Source organism: Falco punctatus (assembly GCF_963210335.1).
Source record: "Falco punctatus genome assembly, chromosome: 8".
Classification (NCBI taxonomy): domain Eukaryota; kingdom Metazoa; phylum Chordata; class Aves; order Falconiformes; family Falconidae; genus Falco; species Falco punctatus.
The window spans coordinates 1,708,270-1,720,955 of NC_137588.1; the positions used below are offsets into that span (position 1 = coordinate 1,708,270).

The window sequence follows — 12,686 nt, forward strand, 5'->3', positions numbered from 1 at the left end:
CCTGTCGGAACAGGGAACAGGCTGAGCGCCTTGCCCTGCACCAAGGGAGGGAGTGCACCCCGGGGGTGTGAAGCAGGTAAGTCGCCTTTGCTAAGAAAGGGTTGCGGTTTTTGTAAGTAAGTATGTGGTTACCTCACCTTGAGCCTCCCGGTCTTGTCTTCTAGCTTTCTGGTAATGGGCTCCAGGATTTAGTTGAACTTGCTGTTGATGCTGGGTGCTGCTTTTCCCTTAAAAAGGACAGCTTGCCTTGCCCCTGACTGCTCTGGCCTGACGTGGCATTGGTGTGTGGTCTTCTGCTTTCCAAACTTGAGTACCTCTCATTGTCTTGGCAAACATTGTGGCTTTACAACTTCTTGGTGCTGCAAAACTGACCTCTTATTCCAGCTGTCGCTTCCCCCAGCTTCCTACCTCCAATAAGAACTGTCCTTCGCAGATGGGACATCTGACATTTCAGTTGCTCTTTCAGGAAAAGTAAGTGGTCTGACACTGCCTCAGGGCTGTCCCTGTCCCAAAGCATACCTTCCAGTCTTACTTAATACACCTAATTTCAGTATGGAAATTGGGTAACGCAAGGCAACGTACAGACAGGATTTAAAACCTGTTCAAACCTATTCGCTAATACTTCTTCAGGGAGTGGAAACAATATTAGTGTCAGGAACAGAACTACTGAAAACTAACCCAGTCAAGACAGCTGGTACCGTTGTAATGGACTAATACGCAAATGGTGGCGTGGTGCTGGAAACCCCTATGAACTAAGGGTTAGCGCTGTACGCTGTGTTTTTCACGAGGGCCGGCCTTGGGTGCACTTGTCTGCAGGAAGTGGAGGACTCCCCGCTCACTCCTTCCTGGGAGGCCAGCACTGTGGTGCGGCGTGCTGTGCATCCATGCCCTGGCTCTTGGAGAGGTAATGCTGATCTACTTGGTTTAAAGTTGAGTTGGAACTGGAAACTGTTCACGTTAGATAAGACGTGCCTCTGTAACCTAAGGGCAGCGTGTAACAGAGTGCGGCAGGTAGGCGAGTTCAGCCTGCTGCACCGCCTACAGATCGATGGGTGGCTGAGGCCCGCCGGCAGACTGCGCCGAGTTACGGCCCTCCTGCTCTTAGGTGGACCCTTGCGCTTTACTTCTGAAGCCTTGGCGAGTTTTTCTATAGCAGTTGCCCAGAGTTCAGCAGCAGCTGCAGACTCCTGACTTACCCCTGTCATGGCTTCGAATTGAAAGCACCTGCTGCTGGGTGCTTGACAGGCAGTTTCCCTTTGCTGGGCCAGAGATGGCTGAGGTGATGCTGTTAAGTTACATTCACACTACTAACAACTTAAACTTGAGTTAGTGTTACAACGCTGAAAAAAACATAAGCTTGAATAAGGTGGAACTTGCACTGTGATTATACAAACTGTTCGGCAAGTTAATAGTCAGCAGCCCAAGATAGCTCGTGTTGCAGTAGCTTCTAATTGTCTCTTACCAATAAAGCTTTAAGTTGCACCTGATTGCAGCTTGCACATTCTATATACATCTGGCTGAACAGGTGTTTTGTACAGTATAAAGTCACACACAAAGCTGAGATATGAAACATGCCCCAAAGGAGGAGCGTGGCACCTCTTGTACGGATGAAGTGTACAAACCAGTTTATAAATGGAGGTTATTATGTTTTTTCCCTTTTATGTCTGATGAACTTCATGGAGCATTAGCTCCCGAGGTATGCTTGTTTCTGGGCCGTGGAGCTTGGATGCTCTTCTTTCAAAGGCAGCTACCATCTGCTTTACCACTTCATCAAAAAATAGTGTAGCAAGTTTTGAGTGTAGAAGCGAACGAAATTCAAAAGAAACCTGTTTAAGAAAATAGAGAAGAATTGTTTTTCCCGAGTCTACCGTTGTGGTAAAATGCTGTTACAAATAAGACAACTCTCTTACAGAATCTCCAGTTGGTCTGTGAGTAAGCTGTGGGAGAAAGAACAGTTAAAATGGAGCTATAGGCGAATCAGTCTGAAGAAAAGCCTTACCCCTCGGTCAGAGGACTGTCTCCCTGTGCTTTTCAATTAGAAGAATCCTTTTGTTCAATCCTCTGAAGTAATCATTTCCATTTATCTAAGCTGTATTTAACTCAATAAACGTTGAGTCACAAAACATAAGTAAAAGATTGGGGATAATGACAAACAATAACTCAGTTACTTTGTTCACAGAATTCACTTGGGAACAAAAGTTGTCTGAGGAAAATCCTGCATGGCAAGACTGCAGACTTACACATAAAGTGAAGCAATCCCAAGAGGCATTTAAAAGCAGATCAAAAGTTCCCCAACATTTGAAATTGGTCTTTCCATCTTGGCAACTGTACTTACAGTATATTCAAACGGACAGTTTACTGACTAAAGCTACAGCTTTGTGTGCCGTATCTCCCACCTGAACGCCTCCCACTCGTGTCCTTCACTGTCCTGGCTTGGGCAGTCACTGTCAGAGTACAGATGCACTGGTTAAGTCCTCTGTACCTTGCCCTCAGGCGCTCCTGCTGCAGCGCTCAGAACTCCATTTTCTTTTAGCTACTGAATCCTGCAGTTAAACTGAAGCTACTGTAGCAGTTGACATTTACAGCAGGGGAGCAGGGAGTTGGCTTTCTCCACCCTCAAAAGAGAAGGTGATTTTTATGTCAAATAGCCTTTGATTATGCTTTTGTGCTGTGCTGGCCTTCTATCTAGTTAAATAACATTCCTCTAAGGCTATGGAATCACATTGTTTTGGAATATGTGGCTTCCCAAAATGATTGTTATTTTCAGGAAAAGAAACAGGTTGCTCTTCTGCAATTTTCTCATCACTTCTGCTATAGTGTGTCTTTCAGATTGAGATTTCAGTATTTTTGTCATCTGTGAGAAATCAGCAGATTAAATACCAAATGGAGCAAATATAGCTTTGCTCCAGTTGCTTAGGAGTATAGCATGTTAACTGCGAAACAGTAGTGCAGAAGTAATTGCTTTCCTCATGGACTTAGTATTTAGATTATAGATTTTAAACAATTCCTTAATTCAAGTCTTGTCAACTGATTTATGTCTTGGGTTAAAAGCTAGCTTATGTACTGATCAGCAGGAACTGGCACTCATTTGCCCACAGAAATTCAAACACTGTGAGCAACTAACATGCAAACATCCTTGGCAAATCCCATGAGAAACATATTTTTCTGAGTGCCTATAGATTCATGTTTACTGTTGAACTGTTTGGAGTGCAACGCAGTAGTAAGCCGAAAGCTGTTAACCCAAGGAAATTCATGCATTAGTTTACAAATACTCCAAAAGCTCTTTTTTCCTATTTACAGAAGGCATCTTTTAAAGCAGGGTATCCCAGTAGATGGCAGCAGGATCAACCCATTTCTCTGTACTTCTGTACCCTGCTCTGACCACCCCCCTCAGCTTAGTTATGCGCTCAGTGCAACACCTACCTGTAATGCTACAAAATGTAAGAAAAAAATGACAGACTAGGCAAAATAGAAAAGCAGTAACTTCAGTGGAAGAGAACTTGTCTGGGAGTTACAGGCTAAATCAAATACTAGATTTAAAGAGCAATACTTTTAAGCTGCAGTGATACCCCATCATAGAGTAGAAAACCAGCAAAAATCTATTATACCTGCATTATGGAAGGAAGGATTAAGACTTAAAATGCATGAAAGAGTAACACTGGAGGCCAGAAAATTAAATTGACCAAACTGCAAGCCAAACAGAACGGACAGAGTACCTACTTTCTGATAGGTACCAAGAGCATTTAGGTTGTAGAGCAATTAAAGGAAATAGGGAAGTATATTTAGTACTTCTCCCTCTCTATTTGACAATCTAAAAACCTGAGCATGTTTAGAATTGTACAGTGAGAGACACCAATCCCTACACTGCTTCATGATATGCAGACGCCGCACAGAAGACTGGTGTCTCTGAAAGACACTGTAGCAGTTTCCACATGGTAAAGTTTACAAAATTTTTTTTATAGTAGTGACTAAAGCTAACTTGTTTTCTGTGTGTATGTATTTCGAAAAAACCCCACAAAAGTACCAGGCATTAAAAAAAAGAAAAAGCGCAGTTAAAGATAGTATTTCTATGCCGTTCTTAGCATGTGGTAGTCTTAATTACAATACTTACTGAAAAATCCAATGTACATGTCCTTGGATAGCCAGGGATACCTGGGCTGAAACGCCACACTGTTTCCAAGTGATTAAACAGTTTTCCATCTGTGCAGGATGCCTAAAATAAAGTTTACAAAGTCAAGCTAAAGTTAGGCTTTTACAGATGCGACGAACCGGTATTACTGAAGCTCGCGTTAGTATATTGTTAGACAGTGAAGGGTGCAGTATTGTTAAAATTATTCTTCTAGTGCAGATCCCATTTGCGCTGCGTCATTTATGGCAAAATAATTGAATTCCTTTTAAGGGAGAGGAAAAATTTTTTGTGGTGAGAGTTATAAAACAGATGTCTATCATGAGACATAGAACACCAAAATAATGCTAATGGTCACTGCTTTAAGCAGAGGATGTGGGTATTTACTGGGTTTGTAGATTATTATTTTTTTCCTTATATTATAGAATGGTTTATATACTGAGATACAGACTGGTAGTCTTGGACTCAGCATCAAAACAAACCTGATTGAAAGTAAACCCCAAACATCTTCCATCACAAGATCAAGAGCTACCATGTGGTCAGTAAGACGATATGCTTAAGTTCATAATCAGGTTACATGCTGGCTTTTAGTTACCAGCAAGCGATATTTAACATTTCAGGAGCACTTGCATACAATTCTCCTTTAAAACAATAAAGTTTAGGCAGTTGTTGGCTTCACAGTTTTCATGACAATAGGGTCCTTATTTCCATTCATTTTGGTTTTAGCAAATAGAGCTAGTTTGGTGTGCCTATATTTATAATAGAAAAAGATTGAAAGACAAATACTTCAAAATAATCCAAATACATAATCTCAATTGGCTTGGAATTTCTAGAGGGAATTTCTCTAACTTGTTTTAGCTCTGCTCCAACAAGACTACTTATGCTGAATAGACATTGTTTGTGGTTTGAAAGCCATAGTAAAGTAAGCCATCTCAAAGACTAAGCAGGAGCATAGAAATACCTACATTTTTCTGCCCTGGAATGAGATGCAGTGCCTTACTACTTCTACAACAGAAAGGGGAGGAGTAGAGGCAAGATTAGACACAAAGAGCTGAGCGGCTTGCTTTTCCTGCTGCTCCCAAACGGGCAGCAAGAATGGAAAAATTGCCACCGTGTCCCCCTTGCTCCCAACCTTAAAAGTAGTAAACTTGTTCTGTGCCTTCCTCTGCGGCAAGAGCTGCTGTTACCAGTCTGATTTTTTCCATTGCTCAAGCACTGCTGCCATAAGCAACAAATCCGTGCTCCTTTTGTCCCTGCCAGTAGCCCGCTATGCTAGACCACCATGCAAGCTGCCTTTGCCCAGAGTTTCTGAGGACAGCGAGGTAGTCCAAACACACGACTGCTTCTCTAGAAATGTTCTGCAGTTGTATGAACAGAATGTAAACTTCTAGGAAAAAACATCCCAGCAGAGAAAAGGCTAGTTAAGTCTAGGAAGAGGAAATCTAAACAAACTGTTTTCCTCACCACTTTTGTGGTCTTTCCTGAGACGAGAAGGCTGCCTCTGATGAGTGAATTAGAGGGAAAAAAGAGTTGGTAAGCTGATCTGATAGCTATGTGAAAGAAAAAGACCAGTCTTACCAGGGAAGAGTAGAAAGGGAAAGAAGTCAGCATGTAAAATGCAGATTTCCCATTGTAGTTGTTCAACTTTAAGAAAGTGAGAGATTTTTTTTCTTTCTTTCCAGAATCATTAAGTACCTTGAATAAAGGCACTTTGCATTTTCCTTTTCCAATTTATGTCTCCCCTGCACTTAAGAAACCCATTTTCTGTTGTGAGCAGTGTTTCTTAACAGGAAGCCTAGAAAAGAATAATGAAATAGGATATCCAAACAATTATCTTGAACAGCAATCAGCTATTGTAATTCCAGTAGTTATTCCAAAAAACAATCAAGATCTGCCACATGAAGGGAGAGGCAGTTTTGCTGAAAGAAACCTGTTCTGAGCTCTCCCTTACCAAAACAGACTTAAACATACAAGGCAAACAAAGTAGATAGAAGATCCAGATGTCATTTAAAATTTCTCCCTTGACATTTCTCTTTTAATTACTACTCTTGAAAAGCTGAAAGGAGAAGAAATACAACTGCTTCTTTCCCAAACAAATCGGTTCTAAAAAACTGACTTCAAATCCACTCTATCTTCTCATCAATACACTGAATAACAGTCTCTTCAGCTGATCCTATGCTTAAGTTTAAGACCTCCCATATTAACTAGTTAAAATTGTCAGAAGAAAAGTAATGACATACCAATTTTGCTAAGGCATCAGAAGCTACAGTTGTCAAAGATAACTTTTAAGTCAGTATTCATTTTGCATTTAGAGAGGCTTGGACAAAATTATAACAAAACCAACAAAAATGGTATATCTTCATCAATGGCTGCTAGTTTCTCCAGCAAAAGCAAATTAAAAAGAAATCTTCCCTCAGCCTGACATTTGGCAGGTTGCGTTTTAAAAGCACGTTCAAATTCTCCCCGGTTAATCTAAAGTCTTGAAAGAAAAGCAACACAAGTTTTGAGCCATGCAAAGCACTTCCAGCATTGTTCTGAAGCAAGACCTTCCTGGAATATTAGAATTTCAACAAACAGATTATGGAAAGTTACAGCTAAGAAAAAACAAAGATTACCTTAACTAAATGTGGTCTCACTAGGGTAACAACCGATGTGTACCTCTCTACTACAGGAGGGAATCCTATTTCTAGCTGTGCTTTGCAGTATCCAGAGCGCTTTGATAATATATCTGACTTTTTACACCAAGGAACAAATAGTTTGTAATTCTCCACAACAGCAACAACTTCATACATTTCCTGCATAGAATACCTGGAAACAGAAATATGAATGTCACGTCACAGTTACAAAGTATTTAACTTCTAATTCAGTATTAACAAGTTTCAAAAATGGTATAAATGGCATAGGCAGTTTGGAAGGTGAACTTACAGTCACCTGAAAATGCTATCAATGTTTAAGGAAATCAAAAATGCAGCTTTGCTAATTAAGAAGAAAAAAGGGATAAACTGCTAAAAGCTTTTGCATAAAAAAGCAAAACACTACATGACATCCAGCAGTAAAATTATTGAACAGTGAACCTGTGCCTTCTACTTTCTGCAATACCAGGTAAATATGCATACATTTCAAATTGAAAAAATAATGTTTCCAGCACAGCTATGTTTCCATTTAGGTAGATCTTAGACACTCCGTGTAAAGAATCCACACTTCATGGCTACCAGGAAAAGATGTATCAAAACTAAAGTACTATATTCCATAAGGCTTAAATAGAGGAACACTGCTCAAATAAAAAAGCTTAATTAAAAAACACATGCAATGGAAAATCCTCACAGCATGACAGAATGGCTGAGGTTGGAAAGGACCTCTGGAGGTCATCTTGTCCAGCCCACCTGCTCAAGCAGGATATTGAAATCAGATGAAAGAATATGATGGCAGCATTTTGGTTCATTGTACTGTAACACAGCAAAGCATTACAAAGCTATGGTTTTTAATTTTTAGTTCTGACTCAGAAAAGAACTGAAGTACATGCTTCATTCCATCTGTGTTTAAAATGAAGCGTTATGTTCGGAAGTACTTAACAGTGAGCATTATTGGACAAAGGCTCTTTTTTAGTGCCTGAACAAACTCTGTTGAAGTTCAAGAACTATCACATAAATGAATGTTAAGCATAGTAAAAAACCCTATGCTAATAAACAAATAGTTCATACTATTGTGGACCAGAGACTTGGGGGCAGGATTCCAGTCTCATTAAATGAACCGAAATTTTCCCACTAGCTTTAAGGCAAACAAGATTTCAAAATCGTTTCCTATGTGCCTAAGTTTCTTCATCACACAACTACTTTTTTTCTTTCTTTAAAAGAAGAAAAATAATCTTGAGAAGTGAGAACTACAACATAATGTAAGTGCAAATATTAGCATGCATATGGGACAGAAAGGAACGGAGTTTTCACACCTGTTGGTTTATTCCCATTTCACCAGATGAAATTAATAGTATAGTCTTCCCTTTCAAGGCTGGTTTTGTTTTATCATGGAATAGAAGGGTTATTTCTGCTGTTTCTTTCTATGGGGCAAAGGGTTTAGGTTCCTACATTTTTTACACTCAATTTCAGAAGACTGGAAAAGCCTGATCTCTATAAATTCTGAATGTCAAAACCCCTTTCTAGCCTCCGGCTGGGCAGAGTCATAGGGGCATGTGTCCTCAGGGGTGCTCAGCCTTTGAACTTCTAGTGATTTGGATTAATCACAGCAAACACAAAATCGATAAGCATACAAAGTATCTTTCCACACTTCTGTACAGACCCTATAATTCTTCTTTCAGAATATTCTTTTCTTTTGTTTACTAGTGGTGCAGCAATGTTGAAGAAAGTTCTTGAGAAGGTGTGGCTTGCTACAGGTACTTGCAAAGGAGAAATTCTGGTCATCAGAATACCACAAGAAGCCAAGTGCCTGAAACAGTGAAAATGCTTTTAGATGTCTTTCGTATCAACAAAATAAATAATACATTCAGGAAAGACAAACAATCTGTTGTATAACATTCCAGAAAACGTCAGAGTCAGATGGAAAAACAAAGGCTCCCAACAGTACACAAACTGTTAAAAACACAAGGGGGACTTCCCCCGCCTCCCCCCCTTTCCTTCAGAGAAACTAAAAATAGCCCCCAGTCAGGAGAAATGTAACTGGCAAAGTACAAAGGGCCTCATTAAACATTGGCTTGGTGGCAGCATGAGTTCATGTACAAACCTCATATGCACTTAATTTGCAGAACAGGCTTTTTAACAGCAAAATCAAGGCATAGTCTGCAGTACTTTACCCTTTCGGAATACGCAAAAAAGAGGAGCTTCTACTTGCTATAATCCCTCTGCTGACATCCTTCTCTTAAAAGGACAGTTTCATTTTGAAAGAAATTCAGAAAGTGCACTTGTTATCGAGCTTTCAATATTTCCTTCAGGAAATTTAACACAAAACCTTGGACACAGTATTTTCATAAATAAAACCTAACAAACAACCTTTAAAAATGCTAGGAATTCTTGGATTGCACCTGAGTGTTCTCTGTTTGTGAACATCTACGCTAAAATCTAACATTCACTGTGATTAATAGGTCTGTTCTGCTAAACTATTGATTTTGCCTAGATCAAGTCAGTTAAGACGCAAAATGCTACGTCAAACAGTCTGAGTTTTGGCAACAGGAAGTTAAAAATGCCACTGTTTGCTGTCAGTGATTCTACAAACATGAGCTAAAGAGCAACCTTGGTCTTTTACTGTTCTTTCTCTAATTAAACAATCAGGACTGTACTTCTGGATTCGCATAGTCAAAAATGGGACCAACCTTCCCCACTTAGCATTAGGCTTGTTGCTTGTTTTGGTGGGGGTTTTTAGCACAATGAACAGATGAATGCATTTTTTTACTAACCACCAAAGTAGTCTAGCAAATTACAGTTACCAATTTTAAACAATTAAACTTGTTATTAACAGCATAACTTTGAATTTTAAAGAAACACAGTAATAACCTGGGACAGACTACATTAGCTTATATGGTCATTATTAAAAGGCAGGCAAACAATAAATAAGTATTTAGAGGAAAATAACTATCAGCAGCATCTGATTAGAAACAATATGTACAGACTTTTAAAAAAAGAAATAAGTGATTGTGATATGAAGCAACACAGGTCACAATCACGGCAGCTGAAAAGGAATTACTTAAGATGGGACAGAGGCATGGTGTCAAAATTCAGGAAGAATAGGTGGACTTCACAAGTCTGCAGACCACGAACTTGGTAAATGTTCACAATTGTAACTCAAGGGATGTGGACATGGTCTGTTCTTTTTCCATGCAGATTGGACAAGACTGTTAAGGAAAAGCACTGCTTTGACAGTAATGCTGGAAGGATGCCAGTAACACTGTGGCTGCCTCAACGGGATTCATAGAAAGTGTTCAAATGTTTGGACCAGACCTCACATTCTGGAGAGCTAATTTAAATTACTTTCTGCATCTGGGGTTATGTATAATACACAGTCCAAACTAGTTGCCAGGTTTCTTCTCTTGGTTTATTTTTTTTACTCTAATGCTATGTTAGTATATTGTTTCATACAGTTTTATCTAGACTTGTTTCAGCCGCAAAGCTGAAAAACAACGCCTACAAATAATCTTTTAGCTGCTGTAAGACAATGTCCTTTTCACAACTACATTGCCATTCAAGGAAGGTGAGGTTAAGAGAGGTTATAATGCTAATAAACACAGCGAGACTTCATCTCTCTCCCGGTTTTATCAGAAGAAAAACAGACACTATGAGAACGTGCTGGGCTTGGTCCTAGTCCAGGAAAGCATACCTCCCCAAGAAATCACAGAAGCATAGATTTCAACAGACCATCACACCTGTTTTTGTGAACCTGATCAAGACCACAGAAGAAAAGCCAGGTACACACTCTAATTCAGGCACAGCTACCACCTCTGTATTAACCCTCTGCCAGTAATACAACCATATCCGCTCACACTGCTCTACTGGCATCACTCGCTGCTTTCTCTAAACACTTGGGTACTGATCACAGTATCACCTGACTTCCACCGCCTGAAAAGGAAGCGTTTACTGCTGTATGGTATGCATACATAAGTGATCTAGAATCAGTGATTGAAAGCTACAAAATTTTCTAAGCCTACAGATTGACATGTTTTTGAAAAAGGGGACCTTGAACTCCTGACTGCAAAGACTGAAATTAGTGGTAAGAGCATGTCGGGGCAATTGTGTTTACTGTTATCCCGAATGTTACTTCCATACGGTTAGTGATATCTGATGGCCATTTTATGGTCTGCAGGCATGAGTTGATCTCATTCAAATTCTTTGTAAACAGCTGTTTGCATCCTATAAAATGAGCGTTGCTAACAAGTGCCCCTATTAGCATCTCAATCTTAATAAGCACAAGAGGCTAATTTACTACCTGAGCCCTTAAAGTCTGCTACTCAGCACAGTAAGGGGTCCACCAAGTCGACAACAGGTACAGAATGTACATCAATGACAACTGCAAGATGTGAAAGCAGACCCAGCTTCAAGGCTACAAATACAGCACCAGTTTGGATTCAGCTTGCACTTGCTGAAAACCATCTGCCAAGATTCTTGCGGCTTACACTAGAAACATTTTCCAACTTGGTTTGCAACCCATTACCTTATACTGAACACCCTTCCCAGTAATTGATTCTGCCCTCAAGACTAATAAATTACTTTAAAAAATAGCCATGTTGCTTACCAGGATTGAACTACTTTAATATTGCAAATGCATCCTAAAGATTAAAACCACAAAGGATATACAGTAAGAAATGCAGTCCAAGTAAGATGACATTATACCACTGCACAGTAACAACTATGTCATATGACTGCTTGAAATCTGACATGGTGACCCGAGCCCTATGCCACTTTTTTGCTGTTTTTATGAGGGTGATAGTAAGACTTTGAATTTAACAAAGAAACAGCAGTACTGCCGTAACAGTTGGGACAGGGAACCTATTTTTTTTCCCTAAGATTTTCAAATTGCACTCTTTCTCTCGCCTGCTTGTTCATTTTCTTCCAGTTACAAGAACAACTCCTCTCCCAGAGTGCGTTTGGTTTTGCAGGTTGTTCCAGCCAGCCTCACATGTGACCGGGGGAGAAGGAACTTGTTGCACTATCTGAGGAGGAAAAACATCTGGGCGCTTTACTCAGTTTTTAGTTTCTTTTATGGATCGCTCAAAGTTACCCAACCGGCTCTAGCAAAGAAGAGGCAAGTCAATAATCTAAACCGACACGGACCAGGCCGCCTCAGGCGCCCCTGAGGGGGGCTGGGGCTGCCGCCCCCTGCCTTCCCCCGCGGCATCCCCCGGGGCCGCCGGCCGCCCGGCAACGCTCACCCTGGGGCGGGCCGAGGCACCGCGGGCCCGAGGCGGCCCCTCCCGCCCCCGGCCCGCCGCCCCCCGGGGCGACCGCGGAGGGGCCGTGAGGCGGCGGGGCCCCGGGACGGCGCGGGGCCCGCCTCGGGGGGCTGTCACCTCACCCCCGCGGTCACTGCGCCTCGCCTCACCCCAAGTACCTGACGGCGAGCCCGCCGGCCAGCGCCCTGCCGAGGGCCCGGCCGCTCCGCGCCATCTCGGGGCACCGCTCCGCGCCGGCTGCCCCGCCGCCTCAGGGCCCAGCCGCGCCGCGCCCCCGCCGCCTCAGGGCCGCCCGCGGGCCGGCGTCAGGCGCTGCTGGCCAGCCCCGCCGCGGCGGTCACCGGGCGGCCGGGGCGGGAGGGGGCGAGGCGCCCCGCCTGATTGGCCCAGCGGCGCGCGAGCCCCGCGCGCGGCTATAATTGGGCTTGTGCGCGCCACGGGCCCGCCCCTTCCCCGCCTCTCTGGGGCGCTGGCCGCAGGCGGGGTGGCGGGCGGGGGGAGCGCTGCCCGCGGAACCGGCGGCGGAACCCCTGTGGAGGCGACAGCTGGCGGAGCGGCCGGTAAGACACCCACACACACCCACACGCCCACGCACACACCCCCACACACACCCTCACACCCCCTCACACCCCTCACCCCCCCCCACCCCCCCCCACACCCCACACCCAC

At 42.6% G+C, this 12,686-nt stretch overlaps 1 protein-coding gene across 2 annotated transcripts; it reads right to left on the bottom strand.

Moving 5' to 3' along the window:
* Positions 1-116: 116 nt before the first annotated feature.
* On the bottom strand, positions 117-12,459 carry COQ10B (coenzyme Q10B). 2 transcript variants are annotated; one of them, XM_080399573.1, is made up of 5 exons: positions 12,167-12,459; positions 8,420-8,566; positions 6,742-6,934; positions 4,112-4,213; positions 117-1,826 (listed from the first exon to the last, which is right to left on the bottom strand). In XM_080399573.1, exons 1-5 carry the CDS (start codon positions 12,229-12,231, stop codon positions 1,659-1,661), a joined length of 675 nt encoding a protein of 224 aa, XP_080255699.1. In that variant the 5' UTR covers positions 12,232-12,459; the 3' UTR covers positions 117-1,658. The 2 variants fall into 2 exon arrangements, with proteins under 2 accessions (XP_080255699.1, XP_080255700.1); XM_080399574.1 differs by having other exon boundaries at positions 12,176-12,456.
* Between the last annotated feature and the right edge of the window lie 227 nt (positions 12,460-12,686).